We start from the raw sequence: 20,045 nt of genomic DNA on the forward strand, positions 1-20,045 counted from the left end.
TACTTTGCTTATCTAAAAACTGCAGCCATTACAGAGTACAGGCATACAGAGTAGCTGATGAATGAACAGACCATAACCCAGCCCTGACAGCTTTCAGCGGAAGCATGATTGTATGAATACTATTCCATTTTAAACTTTCTCTTTAAATAACCAACAAACAAATAAACAGACAGACAAACAAAAACTTTACCCATTTTGTGTTGACTGCACCATTATTTGGAAGAGTGAAGACCTAGAAATAATCAGAATACTCAGTTGTAGGAAATTTGTTTAAAACTATTATCACAAAGCCCTAACTTCCTAAACCACATATGTTGAGAGCATAGCAGTGAACAAAGCAAACAGCAAATTTCAGGACAGAAAAGAAAACCACAACCAACCAACCCATATATGTATTAAACAGGATCTATTCTGTGAGTCTATTTTTCACAATATGCAAATATCTCTCCCTATTTCTTGAGTAATTTTATAAAATCATTTGGACATGAGATGCAAGGAGACAGAGGAAGGGGAGAAGAGAATTGCACCCAGATTTAGAAACATAAGGTTGGTGTTACAGGTCACTACGTTATCGGCAGTGATTCCAGAATCACTAAATTGAATATTCCGATCAGTCACTTGGCACAGCAAAGGGCTTTGAAAAGAAATCAAACAATTTTACTGATTTCGGATCTGTGCAATTATTTTCACTAATCTTTAAAGTCAGCATACAAAGGAATGGGGTTCATTATGGCATTTTTTTGCAAATATTTGTCACTGTGCTTTATTTAATTTTTAGTTATTCACTTTATATCCAGCTCACTACCCCTCTTCTGCTCACCCCTTCCCACAATCCTTCCCTGCATCTCCCTTCCCTTTCCTCTTATGAGCAGGTCCCCACCCCACCCCCCATATCTCCCCACCCTGGCACATCAAGTCTCTGGGAGGCTAGGCTCATCCTCTCTCACTGAGGCCAGACAAGGCAGCCCAGATAGAAGAACATATCCCACAAACAGCCAACAACTTTTGGGTTAGCCCCCATTCCAGTTGTTTTGGACTCACATGAAGACCAAGCTGCATATCTGCTACATATATACAGGGAGGCCTAGATCCAGCTCATGTATGTTCTTTGGTTGGTGGTGCAGTTTCTGAGAGCCTCAAAAGTCCAGATTGGTTTACAATGTTGGTCTTCCTGTGGAGTTCCTATCTCCTTTAGGCCTGCAATCCTTCCTCCTATTCTTCCATAAGAGTCCCTAAACTCCATCCATTGTTTGGCTGTGGGCATTTGTATCTGTCTGAGTCAGCTGCTGCAGGGAGGACAGCCATGCTAAACTCCTTGGTTTTGCTTATGGAATGGGTCTCAAGTTGGGCGGATTATTGGTTGGCCATTCCCTCAGGCTCTGCTCCATTCCCCTTCCCTTTGTTCTTTATCTTGCTCTCCCATTGTCCTCCCTCACAAGCAAGCACACAAACATCCCCTATCCACATAGCAATGTAGTGTTGTGCATTTGTCAGTATGATTTGGGCAACCTTGAGCAGAAATAGCTTTATATATATATATTATTTATTACATTATTAATTGTGGTTAGAGTGGAAGGAATCTCCTTATGGTTATATTTGCATTTCTGATAGCTAGTGGCATTGAACTCTTTATTTTTTCTTCACATTGCTGTGGAAGCATTTGTATTTCTTTGTTTGAAAAACAAATTCAGGTAATTTGTTCATTTCCAATTTGATTTGATTTTTGGTTGGGCATTTTAAATTCTTTATGTATTTTGAATGTGATCCCTTGTCAGATGAAAGCCGCTCAGATATATAGCTCTCGTCACTGTTGGCTTGCAGGAGCCTCCATTGTTACACTTGTTGCTTCTGCTTTACAGAGCCTCACCCTGGCCATTGTCTGTGTCAAGGTCTTCAAGTGTTTCTGCCCTGTCTTCTAGTTGTTTCATGGTTTCAGGCTTCAAACCTAGTGCTTTAATACCATTTCCTGTTGATTTGGGCATAGGCTGAGAGAAAGAAATGAAGTTTTGTTCTTCTGCATATCAATTTTCAGGTTCCCCAGGTTTGCTTACTCTGACATATGCTCTCTAACGTATTTGTGTATATGTGCCTAAGTGAGTGTGCACACATGTGCATGAGTGAACATGTGTGCACGTGCCTCAGTGGGTGAGTAGTTGTGTGATTGTGTAAGTGTGTGTAAGTGTATATGTCTGTGTGTGTGTGCATGAGTGAGTATGGTGTGTGTGTCTGTGTGTGCATGTTATATGGGTGCATGTGCATGAGTGAACATGTGTGTACGCGCCTCAGTGAGTGAGTGAGTGATTGTATGAGTGTGAGTGATTGTGTGATTGTGTAAATGTGTGTGTGTGTTAGCTCCCTTGGGTGTAGACATTAGCTATAGATAGACAAGCTTACTTCTGAAGTCTCTGCTCCCCTGGTCTTCATGTCAGAATTTATGTGGTACCCATGTTATTGTGGCTACTGCTGCCTTGTAGTGTATATTACAACTTCTCATTGTAATTGGTTCCAGCTTTTGATTTTTTTTTTTTATTCTCAAGATGCTTTTAATCCTTGGGGTATTGTGTGCTTTCTTATGAACTGGAGGACATTTTTGTTTCTGTGAAGAATGACAGAATTGTGATAGAAGCTCCAAGATGGTTCTACATTTTGTCGAGTCCCATGGACATTGTATCAGGATTAATTGCTTTAATTCACACACATGCAAGATCTTTCCATTTGAGCGTGTGTATCTTCCAAGTTATTCATCAGCCTTTTGCAGTTTCCATTGTCGAGGCCATTTATTCTCTGAGATTAATTTGTTCCCAGGTATTTGATATTTTCAACAGCTATTACAAATGAGCTTGCTTTATGATTTCTTTCTCAGCAAGTTCATTACAGTGCATAAAAATATTCATATTTTTATATCAGGTTTGTATCCTGAAACTACCAAATATGGCTACCAGATCTGGTAATCTGCTGGGGTCTTTAAATTATGGTTTCCAAACAGGACAATCTAAGGGTTTTTTTTTTTTCTTTTTGGTCTGGATATCATATTTTTTTCCTTTGGTCTAATTGCTCTGGCTAAGAGTGTGCCGTAATCTATGAACTGCATGAGCTGCACGTGTTATCCAGATCTTATAAGGAAATGGTCTCAGCGTCTCCCTCTCTATGTATGATATTGTTCTGAGACCATTGTATGTGGTCTTTTATGTTGAGTTCATTTGTTCTATTTCATTGTTTATCTCTGATGCCTCTTTGGATGATCTGTCCATTCATGAGAGTGGAGTGTTGATATCCACAACTGTCATTGTGCTGTAACTCGTTTCTTTCTTCACACATGACAATATTTTCTTTGGAACATTGAGTACTTTATTTTATTTTTGAGAGGGTTACTGTATGTAACACCTCTGTGAGGTATTCTAGCATTAGTTAAACATACATGTTACATCTCCCATTGAATGGATTCTCTTCATTAGCACACAGATACCACCTTTCTGTGACTTTCTGCCATTTTTGATTTATGGTCTGCTTGTCTAAGTATAGCCACTCTTGCTCGCTTGGTGTGGAGCAACTTTCACAGGCTCTATCCCTGCCCATGTATGTGTATCCTCAATGGTGAAGCAGTAAGTAAGTTCTACCTGTAAGCAGCACGTTGTTGGGTCCTGCTTCTTAGTTCATTCAGGCAATATTTATTTTTTCTTTGGGGCTTCAAATGTGTTTGCATCCAAGGTCATTACCATTATGTATAGGAGTATTTGTGTCATTTTCTTTGTTTTCTACTTTGAAATGGCCACATTGTAGTCTTCATCTCTGGACTTTATCTCTGTTTTTTTTCCCATGTGGGTGAGATTCTATTCTTTTTATCTTTTATGTAACTGCTCTTCTAGAGGGCTTTAGTCTCTTGCATCTTTTCAGAGTGGAAGCTATTGTTCTTTTGCTCTTTGACTTTCAGGTGTGGCTTCCCCCTGAGCATCATTTCATTAAGGCTGCTTTAGCGATAATGGATTCCTGAATTTTTACCTTGGACTTTGGTCTTGTAATTGCTTTGCTCATCTTTCTTCTTCCATAACATTTCTCAGTGCAATAGTCTAAGTTAACAATTTTTCCCTTCTAACATTTAATATGGTGTCATGTTCCCTTACAGTCTATTAGTTTTCTGCTGAGAAATCTCCCATAAATCTAATAGTGGTGACCTTAAATGTGAGCGAATGCTTTTGTGTTTTTAGAATTTGGAAGTTTGGTTGTGGAATGCAATGATAAGGACATGTTTGAGTCAAATCTATTCCGGGTTTCTTGGGATTTCTGGGTCTCCTCTGTGTTTAGGAAGTTATCAGATTTTTCTTTGTCACTATGGAAGTTTCGCTTTCTATTTTCTTTATTCAGAATGTGGCCAAACATGGCTTTGAACTCACTATGTAACCAAGGGTGACCTCAAACTTCTGAACCTTCTGTTTCTGCCTTTTGGTTCTGGCATTTCAGACTTGTGCCACTGTGTCCTGTTTTTTTGCAGTGCTGGGAGAGCAAACCCAGGGCTTTATCCTTTCTAGGGATATTCTACCAACTGAACCACATTCCCCTCTCTAGTATGGAGGTTATCTAAGACTGAAAATCACCATATTCCTGAACTACACCACTCCTGGATATGTACCCAGAGGACTCTGAGTCTACCACTGAGATACTTGCCCATCCATGGTCATTGCTGCACCACTCACAATAGCTGAGTAATGAAACCAGACGTGGTGTCTATTGATAGATGAATGTGGTACTTATTATATTCAATGGAATCTCAGTCAGCCATAAAGAAAAATGAAATCATGGCATATTCAAGAAAATGGATGGGCCTGGGACTCATTTGTTATGTGAATAGGTTTTCTGTTCTCTCCTCCCCTTCCTTACCTCCTGGAAGCCTCATAATTTGAACATTTGTTCCTTTACACATGTCTCATAAGTCTTAGAAACTTTCCTTGTTCTTGCTAATGATTTTTCTCTTTTATTTCTTCGGTGTAACAGTGGTGCCCGAAAAGCTCCATCTTTAAGTTCAGACGTTTTTCTGCTTGATCTAGCTTGTTGTTGAGGCTCTTCTTCATCTCCTTTATTTGACTTCTTTCATTATTCATGTCCAAGATTTAGAATTGGTTCCTTTTGATGAATTCTTATTCACTTCATTAATTGATTTTTCCTGTTTCAGAAAATTATTTAAATCATCTTGTATGTCATTGATCGCCCTTGGAATCATTTCTTTGAATTCTTGCTCAGACAATTTTTCTCTATTTTCCTTTCCCTGGAGCCTTGTTTCAGAACAATTGCACACTGTTAGATCTATCCTGTTACCTTGCATTTTCATGCTTCCTCATGATGACATTTGAATTTCTAGGGAATCGGTTCTTCCCTGCAGCTACTGTAAATGGTGCAGCAATGACCATGGATGAGAAAGTATCTCAGTGGAAGATTCAGAGTCCCCTGGGTGCATAGTAGGCGTGGTGTAGCTCAGGAATATGGTGATTTTTCAGGCTTAGATATCCTCCATACTAGAGAGGTGGAACAGGCCTCCACTACTGAGTGATTTTCTTATTTGAAGAATTTTGTTTTTTTTTTAACTCTGTGTCTTACAGGGTGAGTTTAGTAGACTGTATTGGCTTTGGTCCAAGTTGACCACTACAGTTATGATCCCAAAATAACTTATTCAATTGCAATCAATGGCTGTGAGCACAATTCATTGGAAGCAGCATCATAAAGCCTGTTGTTTTCTGCAGTTGGGGCTATTCTAGCAGCCAAAGAGGGTATGGTATGTAGCGCAGTGGAGGAAGAGTACTTACCTAGTCAGCTCATGCAACACCAGTGTAATGTAGCACAGGAGCAAATGGTGAGGGCTGTGTGTGGATTTCTGTCAGCCATGTTCAGTGAACCTAGGCTAGAGTTTCCCCAGGCGTGTGTGGTGTGGTTTCCATGGTGGAGGGGGTAACACTAACGTGTGGTACAGATTGCATCTGTTAAGTCTACAACGATGGTGTGTGGGTGGAGTGGAAGTTACACACAAAGCCAGGTACAGAGAAGGTAGATGATATGCAGCAACAACCCAGGTAGGAGGGAAGGGTGCTTCATGACCAGAGTCCCTCGTTCATCTAGAGCAGTATAATAGGATGCCCTCCCTGAAGACTCACTGAGGCTTCAAGATTGCCCAGCAGCAAAAATTCAGGGTATCAGCATTAGTTGTTATGGGCTTTCCTGTGTATCTTTTTATTGTGGTAGAGCGTTCTAAGTATCAAACTGGTCTTGACCTGGGTAATGGGGCAGTTGGTAGAAGGCTTCAGTCCCTTTTTACTCAACTGTCTGCCCTCATTCCCCACAGTACTTCCATTTGATCTGCTCTGCGTTCCAGCTCTTTCTGGTGGATACCTTGTTCGAATAGTACCTATTCTTCCCTCCCTTCAGCTCTTCCTTTCTTTATAGTCCCTCTGTTGCCACTAGCCAGCCATCTTGCTGTGGGCTTTCTTCGACCATTAACAATGGAAAGCCTTTATGGCATGTAGAGGCCCACTCCTTAATCCTATGTTTACTTTGTATGTTCTAGCCATATCTAAAACATGTATCTGCCCCAGACATTAGCTTAGGAATTCTCCTAGGGGACACACTTATTCATGAGCCTTTTTCCTTGTTTGTGTTGATGGAAATTTCTTTGGAAGTCTGCAAAAATCTCTCAACTGGCATAGCAACATTCCTGTGGTGTCTTCTGACTTCACTTACTTTCAACTGTTCACAATTATTATCCTTCATTTTTTTTTTGGTGGACTTTAGTTATTTGTTGATTAGTCTCCTTCCTATTGTCCATTTTTTAAGATGTTGCATGGAAGTAACACTAGGAAAGAGAAAAAGAATGCACAGCTATGTGGTACACCATCTGTGTGAACTACTTAGTTCCAATGCAGTTGCTGATACCAACAGGCTCTGGAGGACATGTTGTGATTGGTTGCGGCTCTAGATAGCTGCCTATTATTGACGATATTTCCCCTTTGTCCTTGGGGGATACGTTCCGGGGCTCCACAGCATTCTGGAAATAGTGACAGTGCAAACACTGCATACACATTTTCTCCTATACATAGAACTCATGATAATGTTTCATTCATAAATTAAGAATAGTAAGACTTTAGCAATAATAATAAGCACAAAGAGCAATTATAATAATGTATTGGGTTGGGATGTGTCCACTTTAAAATGTATCTTTTTTTTATTTGTACTTTTACTTTTCAACTAATGAAGTATCTTGTGACTTCTCTTTGGAAAAAATCTGAATTTCCAGAGTCATTATTACTGTATTTTGGGACCATTATTAAGTAAAATAATGGTCGTTAGAATATACACACTGCCAAACTAAAGTGGCTGATTTGCTAACCGAGACAGTGAGTCAGAGACTGACTGGGTAGCATGTAGAGTGTGTGGACTCATACAGAGTTTGAATATCCAGAGCCGGAAGTGGGGTTCACATCATTGTGGTGGATGAAGCAGGGTGACAAGAAATTTCACTTTTAGAATGATAGGCAACTTTCAATGTTTGCATTGTATAGTCTAGAATTTGTCATTTAACAGTTTTGGCTCATGCTTGACCATTTGAAACTGGCGAAAGCACAGCAGTGGATAAGGGGGTGTGGCTGGAATGGTGCCTTTCAGTGGTTTGACTTCACACAGTTGCAGTCAACATACCATGGTAACTAAGGTCCTCACAGTGTTGGTGTGAAACATGTTTAATAGAATCATGGTAACTGAAATTACCATGGTAGTGTGTATGGCAACTATTTACAAACAGGAAGTGCTCTCTCTGCCTTCCTGCTTTGCTATGTGAGTAAAGTAAGAAGTTCTAGCAACAGCGATTAAAACTGGCTTAACACTTTACTGTCTTTACGTATTCTACTACAGATCACAAACTTCTAGTGTTTGCAAAAATAATGGCTTACATATTTGAGTTCATCATGTGGGGACATCATTTAAGGCAAAGTGAAATACTTAATCATACACAATGATGTGATTGACCTGTGACACAAAAATGAAAGAGGCTTTTTTTCTTTCAGTTTTATGTATGGAGAACTGACAGACAAGAAGACCATTGAGAAAGTCAGGCAGACTTTTGACAACTACGAGTCAAACTGTTTTGAAGTTCTTCTGTACAAAAAAAACCGTAGGTATTTTTGTTACCAATAAGATGATGCAGGTCTTTCTAAATTTTAGAGTTTGGATAATGGTAGCTAAGCAACAAGGTAGAGAAGATATAATGTTTCATTGCTGCTGGTGGTGTAGAGGGAGAGGCTGCTGGTGAAATTAGACAGGAAAATTAATAATGATTTTACCATTGCAAAGATCCTCTTGAGATCCATGTTTGTTTGTGAAAACAAACATGGTGTAATTAATTTTACTTTTACAAATTTATTTTATTTTTTATTTAGTGAAAAATATAGGGATGAATGTTTTGCTTGTATGCCTGTATGTGTACCATGTGTGTGCTTGGTGCCAGCCAAGACCAGAAGGTGTCAGATCTCTCAGATCTGGATCCACAGATGGTTGTGAGCTGCCATGCTAATGCTGGGAACTGAACTCGGATTTTCTGCAAAAGCAAAGGAGCTCTTACCTGCTAAGCCATCTCTCCAGTCCCACATTGTTATTTTACATGTTCTGGTTGTTCATATTTATTGGGTACAAAATGACACTATGACTTAGGAATGCAGTTAAACAAGTAACACTCTACATTTCAGATATTTACTTTTTGTGGTAAGAATATTGGGAATTGCTCTCTTAGCAACTCGTGTCTGCAGTTTACTGTTATTATTAACCGATTTCACCATGCTGTGCAAAACATCTCACACCTAGACAGAGAAACTTATCTCTTGTGTCACACAGTTGCTGCATTCTTAAATCATCTTCTGTCACTTCTACCCCAACCCTACATCTGAGAACCTCTGCTGTCTGATATGTGTTTAATTGACTTAGTTCCAATTAAAATGAGCCCATGGTTGATATTGGTCTGCTGCAACTGGATTATTTTACTTAGTACTTAGCATGATTTTTTTTATTCCTTCAATGTTATTGCAAATATCACAAACTAACTCTCTCTCCCTCCACTCTGTGTGTGCATGTGCATATTGTACATGCATGTGTGTACATCTGTATATTCATGCATTGTATAGGTATGTGTATACATGTATATGGGGGCACACAGAATATGGAGGCCAGAGGAGGACATTAGATGCCTTCCTCCCTTACCTTCTGTATTCCCTGGAGACCAGGTCTCTCACTTGAGGTTCTTACTTCCCAGATAGACTAGTCTGTGAACCCCATTCATCCTTCTGTCTGTCCCTTCCTTTTCTCCTGTTTCTCCCAGTGCTGGGGTGATTCACACGCAAAGCCATGCTTGGCTTTTTGTGTGGGGTCCATGTAGGTCCTTATGCTTGCTCAGCAGGCATTCTTACCCACCAAGTCATCTCCCCAGCCCAAGAAATTCTTTTAAAGACTGACTAGTATTCACTTGGTGTACACACGTCATTGTTTTATCCTTTTATATATTGATTGACATTTAGGTCAATTATAAATTAAACGTGAACTTTGGTGTTTTGTTTTGTTGGTTTTTTTGTTTGTTTGTTTTTGCTGCTTTGTCAAATGTTTGTTGTTTCTTCTTCTTCATATGTAGAGTCCCTTGTAGTCCTTAATCAAGAAGCCATCTCTAAATGACATCTGTCTGCAAAGGAAGATCTATTTTCTACAATGTAGTCTTTCACTGGGTATACTGACCACACTTATGAGCAGGGCCCATGCCCCACAGTAGATGGCCTACACAAAACAAACATTAGTAATTTTGTAGGCCTTTTTGTCTCATATTGCTTTGTTTATGGTGTATCTTTTATTTGTCTTTTGCTTAAATAGTATGATTTTTTATTTTGTGTTTTTATATGGATTTTGGATATATATATTGTGTATGTTTCTTGTGATTTTTCTTCTTTTTATTCTTTTAAAAGAATTCTGAGCTTTGTTGTTGTTGTTCCTTTGTTTGCCTGTTTTTTTCTAAAGAGAGAAAGATGACATGGAGTTGGGGTCGGAATGAAGGTGAAGAGAAGCTGGGAGGAGGTGGGAGAGAGAAACTGAGACCAGAATATATTGTAGGAAGAATTTATTTTCATTAAACATGTATAGTCAGATGTGTATGTGTGCATATGCTTTCATGATAAATAATACACAATCCATATCCATTTTCAGTGATTACTATGGTCTCTTTAAGTGTGGGAGACATTCTATCCTCAGCAGGACACGTTGGCTCTAGGTTCATTGCATGTTGGATTTCATGGTGCACAGTTTATCATTCCCTTTCCTTCAATCTGTTATTCTTTATGGAATATGTGGAATTAAAATTGGATTTTCTTTATCTGCACTAGACCCACAAAAGGATGACAGCCCCCACCTCAGACATCACCTCAGAGGAGTGCATTCGATGATGGGAATGTTTTCTTTCATGGTTTTACTTATCGAAACTTTCAACATTTTATCTTGCATTTTTAGAATCAAGGCCAAAGAGATGGTTCTGTCTGAAGTCGTACCCAGCTGCCAGCATGTCACACAGAAAGCAATCAGTTCTGAATGATCAGTTCTTCCTGCCGCACAGGCTACACATGTTCTCTTGGTCTTCCCTTCAGGCTCCAATATTTATTTATGATTCATAGGATGCTCGGATGCCTTAGCCACCTTCATTTTCACATAGACATTTTTAGTTTTTGGATGACTTAGATATATGGCCCAAGTCTAACAAATAATTGAAGATTACTTACCCTCCCATTCAAGCAGAATTAACAAATATTTACCCAATTTTCAGACATTGTAATAGAGTCCATAGTTTGAGTGTGTCAAAAGAACTTCAGTGGGATTCTGTTTTGTTTATTTACTTCTAAACATATTGGTAATAACTTGACATTTACACTTTTATAACTCTCCTTCCAGGATAGTTATGGTTTGAAATTATTATGTGGCTTTTGTTCAGTTCTTCCTGGTCTCTTAAGGGAACTGAATATTGCTATACGAACATCTGCATATAGCTGGCAGGAGACAGGCCCTGCAGCCCTGTAGAAAGCCCCTGATCTCTCCTGTGTGCCCTCTGCATCTGTCTTTAATTTTGATTTTTTCTTTAGTAGGGAGGATATACCTATCCACACATTAGGATAGAACACAAGTATTTTAGCTAGATTTAAAGGCATCTTGGTTGTTTTGTTTTGTTTATTTGTTTGTTTTTGTTTTTCGAGACAGGGTTTCTCTGTGTAGCCCTGGCTGTCCTGGAACTCACTCTGTAGACCAGGCTGGCCTCGAACTCAGAAATCCGCCTGCCTCTGCCTCCCAAGTGCTGGGATTAAAGGTGTGCGCCACCACTGCCTGGCTAAAGGCATCTTGTAAGTGATCATCTCAAACAGCTTTTGCACATGAACTACAAAAAGAGTGTTTTGTGATTTGAAAAATGTTAGATGGGAAAGTTGACATATCTTTTGAAGACTGGGAAATTCCAGAAATACCAAGCCCTGCACCTAAGACTTTCATCAAGTAATTAAGTCACGGTTAAAGGCATTTTGCTAATGGGGCAGTTGAAGTTTCTGATTTACTTAGTCAGGGTTGACATTTCAGTTTGTAACCTCTTTTTTTTCCTTTTCTTCCTATTTAAAAGGAGGCATTTCCTATTCTGGGGAAAGTTTATCTTTGGGACAAAGACAGAGCCTACCTATAGTGCTAGTGCCCAGTGCCCAGTGTCTGCCCTGAGTGTTGGGAAGACTTCACCTCTGTCTATCCTTCTCAGACTCTCTGTCCATTTGACCCTTAAAACTAGAATATAGAGGCTATTTCAGTCACTTGAAAATATCCAGCCCATACTGGGGAAAATCTGAGCCTATGAGCTGAAAAAAAATTCTACCTTGATGTTTAGAAACAGCTTTCGGACAGTCCCATCTCTGCCCGAGTTTTGAAAGTGTCTGTTTCCATAGGCAGGCATGGCTGTGACACCTGCTCTTGTCCAGATTTCTAGCAGGCCCTGGAAAAAGCAAAAGATTTTCAGTGTTTTTTTTTCTTTGTTTATAACCCTCTCTGCCTCCAGCTCACCATGTTGGAACAGCCGCAGGTCATGAGCACAGCAGTGTCTGGCGCTGGTTATTTGTAAAACTGTATGTCACTCACAGTTCCTAGACATGGAGGAGCAGGAGATAGGGAGGAAGCCTGGCTGGGAGATGATGGGGTTGTTTCCAAGTTCCCTTCTTGTTCTGCAATCATCTCAGACAGGGCTGAGTCCTTCTATGGACCTGTTAGAGCCACACTCAGTGGCCGGAGCTGAACATTATCTTATAAGTCTCTCTGCAGCAAGCTTCTGGAGCCTGCTGAGGGACTCAACTCATCTGGTGTAAATGACAAGTTAGCCCTTCCATGACTTAGGTAGATTCCCCAGGTTTAGCAGGTAATTTAAGAGTACTATTATTACCATGGCAGTTGAAACAGAATTGGCAGTGGCATTAGGTGACCCAGTTTTGGATCCAGGTATGAAGGAGGTTGTTACTTGGTTTTCATGGGAGACTACTAAGACGCTCTAAGTTCTCAGCTGCGTCAGCTACACATCTGCTCTCCAAATAATGAACCTGATGAAACCCCTTCTGCCCCTAAGCATGGACATTTCGAGGGCTTTTATTGCTCTTTTGCTTGATAAAAATCTGATGGGAAATAAACTTATTTATTTATTATTTATTTTATTGTGATAGAATGTTCTTTCAGTGTGCTGCCACTGCGAAGATAATTATTCCCTTGAGGTTATTTCTCATGCCTCCATCTATTCCACTGTTGCAACTTATTTGTCAGTTCCCGGGTCTGACAAATAAGTTGTCAGACCCCGGACCCCGAGCTTTAAGGCTGTGAAACCCTCATCCCTCTGGAGAGTGCAATAGCTGTTTCTTGAGGAATGATGTGGCACAGTTGAGCCTCAAGGAGCAGGAGGCAGTGGCTCACCAAGACACCAAGACACCCGAGATTCTCAGGCTGTGAATACACATGCTATTTTACTTTTCCTTTGATGACTTTCCTAAAGGTTTCAGGTAGCACTCAGTATACCGTAGGTATCAAGTATTGGTGATGTCTGCTGTGTTAGGGACACAGCCATCAAAGTGTCACATAAGTTCATCCGATGGAAGAGAGGGCCTTGGGATAAAAGCATTTTATATGCTCTTCTGGGAGTTGGGCTTGTCAGGGCAGTAGGTGTTGCTGTTGCAGCTAATTGGAAACACTTGTCAAAGTGACAAGACCAGAGAGGCATGTAGGAGTGATCACACTTGGTGAGTTTGTCAGAGGCCTTAGGACACAGACCTACAGGTGATGCTGGTATTACTTTAGGAGAAAGACTGCTTAGTCGGGAAGAGATTCTGTACTTTTCTTTAGAATGTTCGTATTTGGGGCTAAAAATTTACTCATTAAATTTGAACAGTTGGTAGCCAATAGAGTTAAATGATTTTGTTTTGTTTTGTGGCTTTGGATTGAGACTGAATTCAAGGCCTCATGCATACAAGACAAACATTTCATCACTGAGCTACATCCCCAGCCCTTGTTAAATTTTTAATTATGATCTTAATTATTTATGAGACAGGGTCTTACTAAGTTGCCCAGTGTACTCTTGAGTTCACTTTGTAGCACAGGCCGTTTTTGAATTTGTGATCCTCCTGTCTCAGCCTTCTCAGCATAAGCCTGAACCAGCAGCTCTGGTTAAAGCATTGCATTTATTCATGTAACAAAACTGCTGTTATTTAATTAAATAACAGCATTAATTAAATAAAAGCATTGCATTTATTCATGTAACAAAAACTGTTTTGTTTAGGGAAGACAGGAAAGAGTAAGGGAAGCTAACCCTTGCTATGGGTTTGACACTCTGTCCTCTTTCTTTCTCTTTGTCAACTACAGGTACCCCTGTTTGGTTTTACATGCAAATTGCACCAATAAGAAATGAACACGAGAAGGTGGTCTTGTTCCTGTGTACGTTTAAGGATATTACACTGTTCAAACAGCCCATAGAGGATGACTCAACAAAAGGTAATTTCCAAAAAGAAGGTCCTGTACCTAAGGTTGATGGTCTTTTACCTGCCACCACCACCACACCACAAGCACCAGCACAAGCACCTCCACCAACAACACTACCACCACCTCCTCCTCCTCTTCTTCTTTGTAAAACACCAAACATATATTTACATACACATATAACAACATAGCTTTAAGCTGAAATCTATCATAAATAAAGCATGTCTACTGAAAACTTATCAAAGATAACAAAGTATCAACAATTAAAATAAATCAAACTGTAATGAAATAAGTGCATTAGCAAAAATCCAACAAATTATACCTCTTATCACATGTACTGTTACCTCAAAGGGAAAGACACACAGAGCCAGGAGTATCAGGAGTTAATACTGATGGCAAGAACACACTGTGGAGTACAAAGCGCTGATTACATACATACATACATACAGACATACATACAGAGAGACAAAAATCTGGAATTTTTATGCATTCAGAAAATGTATCTAGAGAAACACATTGACTTGTTTTCTAATAGATTTGGTGATGTTTTAAAAATACAGGTTTAATTTTGCCTCCTATTATATATAACCCCCTCCAAGATGTACATGTATCGTCTCCATGAGCTTCCTATACACTTACTGCATTTAGGCAAAGATTGAGTCAGTCATCTTGCAAATGTGTTAATCTTCAAAAATAGGGCATAAAAGTGCAGAACCTAAAAGAACAGTCTAGATTACGTGCACATGGCTCAGCCTGTGGATGGAAACAGGGCCTAATGTCCATGGTCCTGACACAAAAGCACTCCTGCAAGAGCAAATACATCTCAACCCAGGTCTCCATTCAGCATAGGAGGTAAGACTTCTCCCAAGGACCCCTTATGGTGCACAATGGAAGTGGGAGGAAGTCAGGGTTCTTGGAGATCTTCACTCTTTTGTCCAATCAAGGGGGTGGGGCAAGAAAAATGAGCAGTGCAAATTTATTCTTGAAACAGTTTCTTAAAAATATGTTGGGTCTGGTAAACCCATGAACTGTTGAGTAAACTCAGGCGTCAGAGGAGCTCAAGTTTAAAATGCTGGGTGAGCTAGCTGTTGGTTGTCCTTCCTCCATCTCAAGCTGCCTGCGCATTGAGGAAATCACCCTGACTGTGAAATAAAAACTGGAAGACATATTTTCTCTCCTTGCTTCCCTCTCCTGCCATATCTTCCTATGGTCCTCTGTTTTCTCTAAATTTGTCCTAGTGAAGTGTAGAGAGGCATTCCACAGAGCATGGTTAATTCAGGAGCAGCCTGATTGGCACTTCAGCACCCTGTGTGGAGAGAGGGAGCTTAGGGTGAAGGGATTACACATAGGCAGGGATGATTTTCCTGTGCTCCTACTAGAGAGCTGTTGATAATTTGATGGAGTTTTTGTTCAACCAACTGAGTCTTACTGGCTGATTACATTCAGTTTACTTATCAGCTTCTATTTATGCAGTTGTATGTTCTGTTGAGTGGAAGTTGTATAATTTTGTCATAAAGAGAGTGGCTGGCCCAATGCAAGCCTCCCGAGTGGAGCGTTACTGACTGTAGCATCCAAAGATGCAGCTATGGAAACCTAGAGCATCCTTGCTTCTTTTCCATGTAATTTATTCCCAATTTATTTTCTCCATTTGGGTTTAAATTAGAAGCTGGTGTCATATAAATGGAGACTTTAAATTCATTTAGAAGTAGGCTTTATAAAATGTTATTTTAAAGAACCTCGTAGGAGACCAAAAGGGAATGCCTGCCTTTATGCAGTTGGCAAACGTTCCTTTCCCTTCCTTCTGAAAAAAAAAATACAGCAGAGAGCTTTAAGCTTCCCAATTGCAACCATAATTACAGAAAATGACATTAATTTATCCCTTGCAGGTGAGTCTAAATGCATAATATTGTATCTATTCACATTTTTGTTAGTACCAAATTAAAGAGAGAAACTTTATACTGTGCCAGGCATTGAAAATATGACTGAACAAATTAATTTATACATGTCTCTGAAATTCTAGACTCTATAATTTTTTTTTCTGGAAGATCAAGTAAAATATCTAATTTAGGTCCTAGATAACTCTCTCTCTCTCTCTCTCTCTCTCTCTCTCTCTCTCTCTCTCTCTCTCTCCTTTTTGTACAACCCAGACAAACATGCAGCTCAGTATTATGTCATTTCAGTCATTCAAATGTTGGAATTCCAGGCATGCACCATCACAACCAGCTAATACTACTTTTAAAAATGCTAAGACATATTTCTAATCATCTTTGTCCTTAATATTGATTTATTTCTTTGAAACTTTATGGTACTTCAGACAAAGGCTAGAAAAGATAATTTTTCTCTGTGGTATATGGAACACTCATCAGAATATACTTTATCAGTATATCATTATATACCTTTGAGAATGTATCCTAGACTATAATGGAATCAAATTAAAACTCAATAACTGAAAGATGCATGGAAAACTCCCCAACAATTTGGAAGCTAAGGAACACATTTTAAAATAATCTCTGAGTCAAAAAACCTTAAGTAAAATATTTTGAACTAAATCAAAATTTAGCTCTTTGAAGTTTGTGGAAGAGAGTAAAGGCAGTACTAGAAGAAAATATGTAATTTAGATGTATATATGACAAAAGGAAATGACAAAAAAAAAAAAACCCAGTAACCTAGTTTCCATCTTAAGAAGCTAGACAAAGAAGAAAATGTTAAACCAAAGCAAGCGGAGGACAAGATCCTAAACCATAGGGGGGAAATCACCAAAAAGCAGGACAACATTGGGGGAAAACCCACCCAAACTCAAGGCTAACTCTTATAATGAAAATATTATTATCGTTAACCTCTAGCTCTGATAACCAATAATAAATAAATAAATAAAATAAAATAAAAAAAGAGGGAAGACACAAATTGCCAGTGCAGAAAATGAAAGGTCTATGTCCACTTATACTGTGGCTACTGAAGCCTAGACAATGATCACCCTATGATCACAACTGATGACTTATAAGAAATAAACCACTCTCATGAAACAGAAAATCTTAATGCATCATTGCCGATACTTAAGCAGCAAAGAGTAATTGACCCAAACCAAGGAAGTAGAAAGTATGAATAGTTTCATCAGGAACTATTCTGAAGGAATATATTTCTGAACGAAGATATTTCTCTTTTTCCTTCTTCAGGACTTTGCACACCCATATAATGAAATATGATAGCCATCATTCCCCTCTTCCAAGTTCCTCTCCCCTTCCCCCAAATGCCTCCCTCCCTAAATGGGTCATTCTAATAAGCCTCCCAATCCACTAGTTTCAAGAAACATGTTGGAAGAAGAGGCAGAAAGAACACAAGAGCTGAGGGATGCGGAGGATCTCTGTGAACCGCTGCCTTCTGGATATGGCTGTTGCACACATGTGCCCACAACATTGCTGGCATTGCCTGCATATCCTCTAGTCTCTTCCAGAACACAGACTCAGAGGGAAGTCTCCCGGCTCATGTGGAAAAGACAGTACTGCTGTTATACCAAACCCAGGAAAGACATTAAAGAAAAAGGAAATGATAGATGAGCATTTCGCTCTTCACATAAGATAATCCACAAAACTGAATCCATAAAGTATAAGAGGAATTATGCATGGCAGTCAAATGGCCTCAGTCTTCAAATAGCAATTCTCTGAATCTGTCCTGTCAGTGAGGTGGTTAAAAAAAAAATACAAACAAAAAAAAATCCATATGATCCCTTCAGTTGGCATAGAAAAGATATTTGAAAAATTTAAAACTCACTCATAAAAAACATTTGAAAAAAATTCAACATTCATTCTTGATTTAAAATTCCCAGAAAAGCAGGAACAGGGGCATGATCTTCCATATTTTCATAAGGACCATCTGTGCAAACCTTATGAGAACCTTGGATGAGGTGCTTAAAACATTGAAGATAAAATAGTTGTTATGTGATTGATAACCTAAAACATTCTTCAAGTGAATTTTGATGTCTTCACACATGAATGGTAGTTAACTTTGAATGAAGAGTTTTTATATCCTATTTTCCCTCACGAATATGCATAAATTTATATTAGAGGCATGTTTTCTCTTTCTGATCTATTCTATGTAATTTATTGCCCAAGGAAAGGCAATAGTTCTGAGCCATTTTGACCTGCTTAACTTTAATGGTAATTAGTAACTTTGTATTTATGGAACCTGGAAGTTGGTAGCATTTTGCTGTGAATTTGGGGGGGGGGGATATGCAGGTTACTTGAAGAGCTGACTTATTTCTGAAATGAATGCTTCTCCATTCTTCTATTCTCTCTTCCATCACTCTTCATCCACATGTATCAGAATGCTTGTAAGACACCGTATCTTTTGAGTTGAACTATCTGTTTTTATAAATTATTTTTGAGTAACCCCAGACAGATCAGACCACTTGATTGTCAAACAGTGAGTTCAATAAGTGTGCAAAAAAAAATCCTGGGAACAGTATTGGTATAAAATGTCTTTTTCTAGTGCCAGAATTTCTAGAGGATGGGCTAATTTCAAAATAATTTTTGTTCTGAGACGCCCATATGCCTTCCCTGTAGCTAACAGATTACTGAGGAAGCAGTGTGTAATGCGGCTATGCATGTTGCATATGAACTACTTTCTATTATTCATGTCAACTGTACATTTAACATGAAAAATTCAAAAGACATGAAATATTTATACCGTTAAGTCATCATCCTACTATATCTTTGAAGCTAGTGATATAGAGATAGAAGAACGTTTCTGGAACTTTGTAAAATAGTGTGTTTCCGTTTTAAAGACAAAGAAGAAATTAAACCTTTTGGATAAATAGGACGTGCAATTTCATTATAATGACCACAATATCAAAATGATTTGGGTTTAGAAGATTGAATAAAAAATAGTGATAATTGCTTTTGATTCAGCCTTTGGCGTCACAGTAACTTAATACAAACTTTTCCATGACCTTTACAGGGATATCCTATTCTTCTAACCTTACTTTTATCTGTTTTATTTTCCCAACCAAAAGTCAAACTGAGAATATTTCTGCGGATATAGGAGTGGTCCCTTCCCTAATATTCCAGTGGGGAAGACAAACAAAATGGTAGAAGTTTTCCTCCAAGTGCCCCTGTGTTCTTGGTGATCGGCTGAGTAGAAGGATGGTAAAGGACACAAGAGAGGAGTTAAGAAAGTGAAGCAGTGATTAGAGAGGGGGAGATACAGGACCGCTGGGCAGCATGAGGTCCACTGAGGCTTTTGGTCTAGAATTTCACTAATGTCCGCCGCCCTCATTCTGTTCTCTACTTTTGTCCAGTCAGAGGAATGGAGATTGGGTTTATCTGAAGTTCAGTTTTGATTATGTACAAGGGAAAGCATCTTCAAAAGGAGTATTGATTAGACAAGGACCTCTGTCCTTTGAAGATTTGCCAGTTTTGCTGGTTCGCATTCATATCGATCTCCTATTTATATTGCCAACCTGCCCCCGACCCCACCCAAGAAACTCAGACAAATGGTTGGAAGACTTGAAGGAACTGATTGTGAACGTTGTATCTGAATCAGATGAGACAGTGACTGTGGTGGCTATGGCTGCAGTAACTGAGGCGGTGCTGCTTATAGCAAACCCTATATCCACCACAGTTTCAAACCAGGTGATCATATCTGATATCAACAATGAATCATGACGAATTATGACAATAAGGGATGGCAGCCAACAGTGTGGGGAAGGTCATCAACTCTGGAGGAGAGGCCATACCTACCGGGTCCTATGTTCATCATTGCTCACTGCACTAATTGTGAAGTTTATGTTATTATCTCCATTTCACTGCCAAAGAGCCTAGCACTCAGGCTGGTGTCAAGCCTCACATTCTCCAGATTGCCTATTGCTGTTCCCTCTTCTGCAGGAGGGAATTCACTGGCAGGCATAATCACCTTCATTCCCTGTTCTTAAGCATAGGCCTCATGAGGATGCTGTATTTCTGACAGAGTCGTGCTCTTAGAACCAACCACATGTCCTGATGCTAATTGCACAG

The 20,045-nt window shown here is 39.3% G+C and overlaps 1 protein-coding gene across 1 annotated transcript in view; it reads left to right on the forward strand.

The window, feature by feature from the left end:
- The window catches only part of Kcnh5 (potassium voltage-gated channel subfamily H member 5), a 285,334-nt gene that overhangs the window by 25,813 nt on the left and 239,476 nt on the right, over positions 1 to 20,045 (forward strand). The window contains exons 3-4 of the mRNA XM_076921998.1: positions 8,043 to 8,149; positions 13,924 to 14,052. Coding sequence (XP_076778113.1) covers positions 8,043 to 8,149; positions 13,924 to 14,052 — 236 coding nt within the window. The remainder of the gene's footprint in view (positions 1 to 8,042; positions 8,150 to 13,923; positions 14,053 to 20,045) is intronic.

This window comes from Arvicanthis niloticus, chromosome 23 (genome assembly GCF_011762505.2).
Source record: "Arvicanthis niloticus isolate mArvNil1 chromosome 23, mArvNil1.pat.X, whole genome shotgun sequence".
Taxonomy (NCBI): Eukaryota; Metazoa; Chordata; class Mammalia; order Rodentia; family Muridae; genus Arvicanthis; species Arvicanthis niloticus.